Genomic DNA, 10,515 nt, shown 5'->3' with positions numbered 1-10,515 from the left:
CCAAAGAGTTGGTCAGGTAAACTCGGTGGGACCGGTTCGCTCATTTCGGTGGGACCGAAATGTTACGAAAGGGAAACAGAGAGTTTACATTGCAATCTCGGTGGGACCGATCGCTCATCTCTATGGTACCGAAACGTTACGAAGGGAAACAAAGAGATTACAATCCCATCTCAGTGAGACCGAGATCCCTATCGGTGAGACCGATTTGCCTAGGGTTTGTGGCAGTGGCTATGACATCTGAACTCGGTGGCGCCGGATAGAAAGAATCAGTGGGTCCGAGTTGGACTTTATGTTTAGGTCATATGTGGATGTGGGAAAGTATTTGAGGGTTTTGGAGCATATCACTAAGCACTATGAAGCAAGAACCTCCTTAAGCAACACCTCATCCCTCCTTGATAGTATTGGCTTTTCCTATAGACTCAATGTGATCTTGGATCACTAAAATATAAAATTTAGAGTCTTGAGCTTGAAGCTTGAGCCAATCCTTTTATCCTTAGCATTTTGAGGGGTCCACTTTTCTCATCCATGCCATGCCATTCATTGAGCTTTTCCTGAAATATTTATCTGAAATAATGTTAGCTCAATGAGTTATATGTTGTTAGGAATTACCAAAACCACATAGGGATAGTTGCACTTTCAATCTCCCCCTTTTTGGTAATTGATGACAACATATAGATCAAAGCTTCGACAAATGATAATAAGATTGAAAAGCATTGTCGCTTTGAGAAATATGTGAAATGTGAGAGCTCCCCCTAAATTTGTGCATAGATTGAGATTTGCTTTGGACTGCAAATGCACATAGAGTTAGGATCATGAGTTCCTCTCCCATGTCACATACATCTTGGTGGAGCGCTCAAAATGATAATAATCAAAATACATGCACTCATCACCAAGCAAAGTGAATGATCATATAGAGATAAAAGGATAATATCATCCAACAAGCATTAATGTAGCATATGATCAAACACATGATCATCCAAGTATCACACAGACATAAAGTATCTCAAACAAGCGAAAGCAAACAAAGTTCAACCACCAAAACAAGAGAGAATAAAAAGCAGACACTCTCTCTCGAAGCCTATGTTCTATACATCCCCCCCCCCCCTTGGCAACAAGTTACCAAAAAGTTCTTAGAAAATGCATAGTACTATGTAGACTCTCAGGCTTGGTCTTGATGTGGTGGTGTAGAAATGACTCCAAGAACGAAGGCATCAGTTGATGAAGTTGGAGCTGGTGGAGTAGGTGCCGGAGCTGGTGGTACTGAAGCTGTAGCAGGTGAAGATGAAGTTGCTCTTGTGTCTGTCACTGGCACTGCAGCTGATCTCTGAGCTCTAGGCACTCTAACAAATGCCTCAGTGGTTGTCTTGCCCTTCCTCTCCTGCATGTCATCTTGGAGTGGCTCAACAACAGACTGGATCTCAATTACCTTCACATCCAAGTCATAGAACTTCTCCTCCATGATCCTCTCCAGGCTCTCCTGGTTTTGAGTCAAGGTGGCCAACCCCTTCTCAATCCTTAGAGTGGATGCAATCAAGTAGCCAAGCTGATCTTGCTTGCTCTTCAGGAAATACTCAGATGCCTCGTCAATAGTTGGCATCTTGGCAGCCTTCTCGGTCCTTGCCTTCTCCTTCTTTGTTTGTGCTTGCACAGAAGATGGTTCATCTTCATCCATAACCACTTGGTTGTCCTCAAAACTGGATAGATAGGCATGTGATCCTTGTCCAACAAGTATGTGTCAGTGCCCATCTTGGAGTTAATCAGCTCCTGGATCTGTGGGGCATACCCACAACTTCTCTTCTGGTCAGCAGATGTCCTCTTGATAGTTTCAACTATGAGGCTCATGACCTTGAACTTTTGAGGCACATCAAATAAGTGTAGCAGATTGATTGCATGGCCTCTGATCATATTGTGATCTCCTGACTTAGGCAAAAGAGTGTGCCTGAGGATCCAGTCGATGGTTGGCACACCTGACAGAAAGTAATGTACTGATCCAAACTTGTGTGTTTCAACGGCAGCATCTGGGATCTCCTTGTACATATGTGCCAGTGTTGTGATCCATCTTCTTCTTGGCATAGACATCCAAGTCATCCTATTTCTCCTTAGGTGCATTGATCAGATTGGCCCATTCTTCAATAGTAGATTGGTACCTTGTACCTTCAGACATCCATACTAACCTGCCATCTGGATAGAAGTGTGTTGTGGAGTAGAATTGCATTATGAGCTCATCATTCCACTTTGTGAGCTTCTGCCCAACAAATGTATCCACTCCACAACCCTTGAAACTGTCAAACACACCAAGATAGTGTTCTTCATTCTCCTTGATATATTTCCAGTCCACCCATCTCATATCACAGACTATTGGCTTCTTGTCCAGCAGCACTGTCTCATAGAAATCCTGATGTCCAGCAGCACCGCCGCTGCGCCTCCGCCCCTACCAGCCATGGCCACGGCAGAGGCGGACACCCGCAGCTCGCGCCGCTCCCGGCCCGCGCCGCCTGGCCCAGATCTGGCCGCATGCCGACAGGGTCAGTGCCACCGGAGCCCACCGCACCCCAGCCCCTTCACGCCGCCACCCGCGACCCACGTCTCTGCCACCTGCTGCTGCCGCGCCGCCGCCCGATCTTGGATCCCGCGACCGTCGTCCGGAGTAACACCTCGTCACCGCCCACGGTGGCAGGGCTTAGCCCACCAGTACGTCGGGGCGGCGCCGAGGGGAGGGAGGCGCGAGGAGGAGGGCCGCAGGCCAGAGCTAGGGTTTCCCCCGACGCTCGCGGGAGCGTCGCGGGAGGGGAGGGGAGGGGGATCTGAAACGTACCTCTGTTTACAATGGTTCATTCAGCTTCTGGTATTTAGCTTCAAAGGCAGTCAATTCTTCAAAAACTTTGCCAATCTGATCATGTTCAGTCTGAATACACAGACGAATGTTGGTTCTCTGAGGCAGCCAAAAATCACATAATAAAGTGGGAATTTTACTTGCAACATCAATCTACTGATCTAACAGATATGCTTAGACTTTGATTCCCCAAATCCCCATGGATAATTGATATGATACAGAACAAACTGGAAGGAATAACAGAGGTTGAGTGCACACACGAAAATGCTAGGAAATGGGGACAGTATGAATCATTTAGCTTGTCTGAAGTTGGGCCAAACAAAGTCAGTTATACATGCTAACAACAAAAAATGCCAACATAGTTTGAGAATCTTTCAATCCTGCAGCTTAACCCAGCAAGTGTTTATAATTCTAAAACAAACTGACGGACATAAATGAAACTCCTAACAAGCCTCGCAAAATACAAAAGCTTGGATCACTTTACCTTGAGGAAACAAATTACTCATGTTCAGGTCACATGAAAATTTTCATGCATCTAATTCTAAAGCTGTAGGCAACATGGTAGCAGCATATGGTGTCTCTATTCAGTGTTGAATCCCTCATACTTTTTCAGTTCATAACTCATACACTGGCTTATTTTGTGTTTACCTTTGTTCTTGTATAGGATCGGCGCAATAAGCTGTAACAGCACTAGCAGAATGTACATCGGTAACAAGTCATAGCAACATGTTAAGGTAATATTGCAAATATAGCAAGGGAAAGATGGATGGTATTAAGAGAGATAATTTCAACTTCTGTTCCTCTGACTAGACAAAATCCATGCATAGGACCCAAATCCATGCACTGCTGGTAAAGTAATGAACAAGAAATGGTTTCTGAACATTCCCATAAATGCCTGAACTGAAAGAGAGCTGATTGTCCACCGTATATCTCTATAGAACTGCTAGTGCGGAGAAGCGCTTGTTGCACAGCAAGGACCAACAAAAATGGATATGAGAAGTTCAGCTTGGCGATATCAGAGGCAATGTACACCCTGGCAATGTTTTTTAACAGCAGGAATCCACTACTTCTCACCGTGGCATCCTGCCCCCGAGCTCTGCTGCTATTCGCTTCTGAGTCGCACGTACATAATTTTCCAGAAGGAGAAAAGACAACTGAATATCACAGCAGCCAAACAATATAACAGAGCAGACCGACAGAATCACCAAAATCAAAGCGACAATGTTAAACCAAAATATAATAGTGTTCAATACCATCTGTACAACATTAGTTCAGGTCATGTATTTTTTTTTCATCATCTTGTTAGCAGGAGATGACCAAAAAAATTAAGCTGCAAACAAATGAGACGACAGGACAAATTTGCATCATAGAACTGAAGTTTTCGTTGCCACTTCATTTCAGCGTCACAACGCAGGAAAGAAAGATCACCAGACAGCAAGCATCATATCAACACTAGAGACACCCAGCACACATCGTATTCAGAAAAAATATTTTCCACTGCTGATCCTTTGACTAGACAAAAATCCACACCCGGGACCCAAACCCATGCACTGCTAGTAAAGTTATGAAGAGGCAATTGTTTCTGAACGTTCCCGTAGATGCCTAAACTGAAAGAGATCTGATTGCCACTGTATATCTCTATAGAACTGCAAAGCAAGGACAAACAAAATTGGATACAAGAAGTTCACCTTGGTGATATCAGACACACTGTGCTCATGTTCATTGCCATATGCACCTGGCAATGGTTTCAACAGATCAGGAATCCAGTCCATCTCCTTCTCAACCTGCCCAAGGTGAAAATGGAAAGACAATCTGCCTTGCATAGTGTACAAAATTACCTGATAGGAAAAAGACAACTGAATCTCACAGCAACCAAGAAGAAATAACAGAGCAGATTAACAGAATCACCAAATCCAAGCGACAGTGTTAAATCAATTAGATCATGCATTGTTCAATCCCATCAGTGCAACACTAATTCAGGACATGTGTTCTTCAACCATCTAATCAGCAAGACATGATTAAAACAATTAAGCAGCAAAGAAATGACACCACAGGACAAATTTGCATCCGAAGATAACTGCACTTTTCATTGCCATTTCGTTTCAGCATCACACTACATCAGGAAAGATCACCAGAGACGAGAAGAAAGATCATATCAACACTACATGGGAACCCAGCCAGCACATTTCCTTACAACCAGATCGCAAGACACGAACTGCTACAGCCAAACCTAGGCGCGCTCCCCGCGGATGCGGCGGGCGAGCTGGATGTCCTTGGGCATGATGGTGACGCGCTTGGCGTGGATGGCGCACAGGTTGGTGTCCTCGAAGAGCCCCACCAGGTACGCCTCGGCGGCCTCCTGCAGGGCGGAGACGGCGGAGGACTGGAAGCGGAGGTCGGTCTTGAAGTCCTGCGCGATCTCACGGACGAGGCGCTGGAAGGGGAGCTTGCGGATGAGCAGCTCCGTGCTCTTCTGGTACTTGCGGATCTCCCGGAGCGCCACGGTTCCCGGGCGGAAGCGGTGGGGCTTCTTCACGCCGCCGGTGGCCGGGGCCGACTTGCGCGCCGCCTTGGTCGCCAGCTGCTTCCGCGGCGCCTTGCCGCCGGTGGACTTGCGCGCCGTCTGCTTCGTGCGGGCCATCGGAGCTGGTGGGGGGAGGAGTCTAGGGTTTGGATGCTTCGCCGGTGGGGGATTTGAGCTGTGGTGTGGTCTGGTGGTGAGGCGCGGGGTTAAATAGGCGAGGGGTGGGCGCGGGTCGGGGAAATTTTGGGGGGAAGGCGCGGGCTGGAGGAGGGAGACGAAGTTTGGAGCGTTGGATCGGGAGGAGATGGACGGCTGGGATCGGGTTTAGGGGTGAGCACGCGGATCGTGGGGGGCGATCCGTGGGAGGGTGTTTCGTGTGACGTGATTGGCTGGCCGAGGTGTGGTGTGAAGCTGATCCGTGGGTGGGGTGTTCCCGCGCTATCATCGCGTTTCGGTGCACACGTGGGCGCGGGAACGCATAGAAAATTCAGTTCTGTGGGAAAATCTTGATTTTAATTAAAGAAATTTCATATGAATTTTGAAGGATATTTACCCTTATAAAGCTTTAGGATTTTTCTATTTCAGGGAAAAAATCATTCAGTCAAACTTTTTTATACAATTCAGTTCTATAAGGTCGAATGCTCAAAATTTCTGGGGCTCACTAGTCTGGTAGGGTTCAACATGACATGGCACTTTAATCTTGTACTGTATTTTTCCTACTCTTACATTTAAAAAAAATACAATTCGAAGGGACCCTTAATTGTTCGTCCTTAAGTGTTTAAGTGTCCAGAGATACATTTCCTCTTTGGACGCAGTTGTATTTCTTTCCCTGGTTTATAAAATTTATGACCACTTAGAAAAAATGAAGATTTATACAAGGTACGATCTCGTGCTTCGTCATGGAAAAACAAATGTATGTATACTTGTATAGGAATGGCATGCCCTGTTCCAGGATAACACGCATCACTTTATATTCTTTTTTTTTTGTGAACATCATTTTATATTCTTTGTTAGTTGTTGAGAAGTGTCGAAAACTGAGAAGAAGATAGTCATGTCCGGTCATACATGTGGTAATCGCAAACCATATGTTACATGTTCTAGTGGAGATGGAAGAGATAGTAGATATTCTTGTCAAAATATGTTTTCATCCCGTTTTATGAATAAAGTCACACGGCCTAAGAGCAACTCCACTCGTTCGGCCCCCTAGTGCATAGGCCGGCGCTATTTCAGACGCACGCTTGGCGATTTTTAGGCCCTCGGGGCGATCGAGGTCCCAGCCACGCCCCCGGGTGCCGCGCCGAAGGCGTCGGTAATTCAAACTTGTCCATTCCCGCTACCAAAAAACCCCACAAGTCCGGCGATCAACGCAACAAAGTCCCGGCGATCGGCGGTCACCTTGCCATAGTTCGGCGATCAATAAAAAGTTCGGCGTGCAAAAAAGAAAAGACGCATAGGCAATGCATCAAACGGCGGCGGCGGCCTCCGGCATCGGACTGGTGGGAGTCAGCGTGTGCGGGCTGGACGGCGTCGGTGCGGCTTTTGTGTTGGGCGCCGTGGAGGCATCATCGCTCAGGCTAGGCGGCGGCGTTGGGGTCGGCGTGGGAGTTGGCGCCGTCGACGGCATCTGATTGAGGATGAGGCCATGCTCCGCCAAGTACCACGCCTTGACCTGCTCGTCCATCGCCGGCATGTCCCCACCTTCCCAATCAAGAAAGCCAAGCCGGTGTTCCTCTTCTTTGCGGCGACGTTGGTCCGGAGCAGGTCGAGCTTGACGGCATTGTTCAGCATCAACGCCGACCATCTCTCCTTGGTTTTCTCTTCCCTCTAGGCAGCGCGGGTCTGGGCGTCGACGATGCACTGCTCGATGGACTCTTGCAGGCACGCGATAGCCGGCGCGGCATCCTTCACCGTCTTGGATTGCTTGTTCCCGTCCGGGCGCCCATCTGACGCGCCTGGCGTCGGCGCGTCCGGCTTGTACGTCTCCTTGGCCTTAGCGAGGGTGCGTCGGACTTCCGCCCACTTCTTGATCCGGGAGAACGCGTGGAGGTACTTGAAATCAGCGTCGGTGCTGCTGTCCTGGCGATACATGACGAACATCTGCACCATTTGCGCCGAAGAACAACAGACGACGGCGTACCACGACGAAAGAATGAGCGCGAGACAAGCGTGTCATGCCTGACCCTCAATGTTGGCACCGCTCTCCGGGCAAGCCGTGATCTCCTCGACGATCCCATGCCATTTGTTGCACGCCGTTTGGATGATGGCCCAATGATTCGCCATGGCCTTCGAGCCGCGCTGCATGTGGACGCCCTTGAAGTAGGGGTCAACGAGCTTGCGCTCGTCGAACTCGGACTTGATGCGCTCCCAATACGTGTCGACGTTCTGGTTCGTACCGGTGATCGGGTCGAGGCAGACGATTTTCCACGCTTCGGTGAGGCACTCATCCTCTTTTGACGCGCGGCTCGCCGATCCTGGCCGCCCGCTTCTTCTTTCTCCCTTTCCTCGCCGGAGCAGGCACTGGCTCCTCCTCCTTCTCCTCCTCTGGCTCCTCCTCCCCGTAGTCGAGCACGCTGTCTGCTTCGTGCGGGCCATCGAAGCAGGAGGGGGACAGAGGCTAGGGTTTGAGTGGGGATGCTTTGTCGGCGCGGGATTTGAGCTGTGGTGTGGTCTGGGGTGGGAGGCGCAAGGGTTAAATAGATAGGGGAGAGGGATGGGCGCGGGTTAGGAAAATTTGGGGGGGGGGGGAGAAGGCGCAGGCTGGAGGAGGGAGACGAAGTTTGGGGCGTTGGATCGGAGGGAGATGGATGACTGGGATTGGGCTTCGAGGTGAGCACACGGATCATGGGGGGCGATCCGTGGGGCGGGGGTTGGCATGACGTGATTGGATGGGGTGAGGTGTGTTGTGGCACTGATCCGTGGGTGGGGTGTAAAAATGCACATATGAATTTTGATACAAAGGAACTTCATGCGAATTTTGTAGGGGTTGTATCCTTGTACTAATTTTCTAGGGATGCTTTATTTTGGAGGAATTTTCTTATCCACTCAAGCCTCTTTATACAATATATTTTTGTTTTTTTGTGACATCAAATACTCAAAATTCCTTGGGTTCACTAATCTAGTACCAGGTTCAGTATGACATGGCACTTCAATCTTGTATTTTTCATATTCCTACATTTTGAAAAATCTGCGAATCAAGTGTACCCTAAATTGTTCTTTCTTAGAGTATCCAAAGATACATTTCCTCTTTGCATGCAAATGTGTTTCTTTCTGATTTATAAAATTCATGACCACTTAGAAGACATGAACAATCCCATTGTTAGAGTCTGAAGATAAATGAAGCCTTCTCAGGCCATGTGCCCTCTCAGCCGTCGATCGCGCCCCCGAACGAATCATGTCTGTCGGATCTCCAGGTGGACAGATCCTGACCATCCGATCGAGTGAAAACACTACTATAATTAATAGTAGCCCGCCCTTTTGCACTCTCTCTGCCTTCATGTATTAAGCTGACACGAGGGGCCCAGGCGGTGTGGGACACGCCCGTCAGCGGCTGTGGCGGGTATTCCTGCCAATGTGTGGCCGTGTCTGCGTTGCACCCGTGCCACCGCCTGATATTTGGCTTGCCCGCCGAGGGTGTTTGAGATTTCATGTTCCTTCCCTTGTGTGGCGCTCCATGGGTGGCTTGTCTGTGTGTAAAGTCGAGGAGATAATGGATTGGGCGAGAACCCTAGCCGTCAATCTCACCCCTGGCGCACCTCTTTTCCTCCCACCCCCTTTCGCAGTCAACCCCACGCGACCGCCATCTCCTATGCCCAGCCAGCCGCTGCCTCAGCCGAGCCCATCCATCCCCGTCCTCCACGTCGATGTCGTCATCCTCGCGTGCAGTAGGCAGGAGGAGCGTGAGCCACCTCTCGCGTCGTCGTCCGTCCACCACGTCATCGTTGTCATCCTCGCGTGCAGTAGGCAGAAGGAGCGCGGGCCACCTCTCGCATCGCCGGTCGTCCCCCATGTCATCGCCGTCATCTTCGCTTGCAGTAGGCAGGAGGAGCGCGGGCCACCTCTCGCGTCGCCGGCTGATGATCGACACATTGAGGCCTGAGAGTGCTGTGACGCCCTTGATTCAATCATACACTAATCATGCACGCAAATGTGTACGATCAAGATCAGGGACTCATTGTAAGATATCACAACGCAACTCTAAAAGTAAAATAAGTCATACAAGCATCATATTATAAGCCAGGGGCCTCGAGGGCTTGAATACAAGTGCTCGAACATAAACGAGTCAGCGGAAGTAACAATATCATAGTACAGATATAAGTTAAACAAGTTGCCATAAGATGGCTAGCACAAACTGGGATACAGATAGAAAGAGGCGCAAGCCTCCTACCTGGGATCCTCCTAAACTACGCTTGGTCGTCATCAGCGGCCTACACGTAGTAGTAGGCACCTCCTGTGTAGTAGGAGTCGTTGTCAATGGTGCCGTCTGGCTCCTGGGCTCCAACATCTGGTTGCGACGTCCGGGAAGAAGGGGAACATGGGGGAAAGAGGGAGCAAAGCAACCTTGAGTACTCATCCAAAGTACTCGCAAGCAAGGATCTACACTACATATGCATGGGTATTAGTGTAAAGAGGCAATATCGGTGGACTGAACTGCAGAATGCTAGAATAAGAGGGGGTTAGCTAGTCCTATCAAAGACTACGCTTCTGGCAGCCTCCATCTTGCAGCATGTAGAAGAGAGTAGATTGAAGTCCACCAGGTATCATCGCATAGCATAATCCTACCCGGCGATCCTCCCCTCGTCACCCTATGGGAAAGCGATCACCGGGTTGTCTCTGGAACTTGTCTGGGTGTGTTTTATTAAGTATCCGGTTCTAGTTGTCATAAGGTCAAGGTACAACTCCGGGTAGTCCTTTTACCGAGGGATACGACTATTCGAATAGATAAACTTCCCTGCATGGGTGCACCACATTTCCCAACATGCTCGATCCCTCTGGCCGGACACACTTTCCTGCGTCATGCCTAGCCTCGGAAGATCAACACGTCGCCGCCCCACCTAGGCACAACAGAGAGGTCAGCACGCCGGTCTAAATCTTATGCGCGCAGGGGTTTGGGCCCGTCGCCCATTGCACACCTGCATGTTGCGAACGCGGCCGGTGAGCA

At 49.3% G+C, this 10,515-nt stretch overlaps 1 protein-coding gene across 1 annotated transcript; it reads right to left on the bottom strand.

Moving 5' to 3' along the window:
- Positions 1 to 4,893: 4,893 nt before the first annotated feature.
- On the bottom strand, positions 4,894 to 5,546 carry LOC123083067 (histone H3.2). The gene has a single exon (XM_044505207.1). The coding sequence runs from the start codon at positions 5,472 to 5,474 to the stop codon at positions 5,064 to 5,066; it is 411 nt and encodes a 136-aa protein (XP_044361142.1). The 5' UTR covers positions 5,475 to 5,546; the 3' UTR covers positions 4,894 to 5,063.
- Between the last annotated feature and the right edge of the window lie 4,969 nt (positions 5,547 to 10,515).

This window comes from Triticum aestivum, chromosome 4A (genome assembly GCF_018294505.1).
Source record: "Triticum aestivum cultivar Chinese Spring chromosome 4A, IWGSC CS RefSeq v2.1, whole genome shotgun sequence".
Classification (NCBI taxonomy): Eukaryota; Viridiplantae; Streptophyta; class Magnoliopsida; order Poales; family Poaceae; genus Triticum; species Triticum aestivum.
The sequence above is the reverse complement of the archived record's forward strand: the minus strand, read 5'-3'. Positions and strand labels throughout refer to the sequence as shown.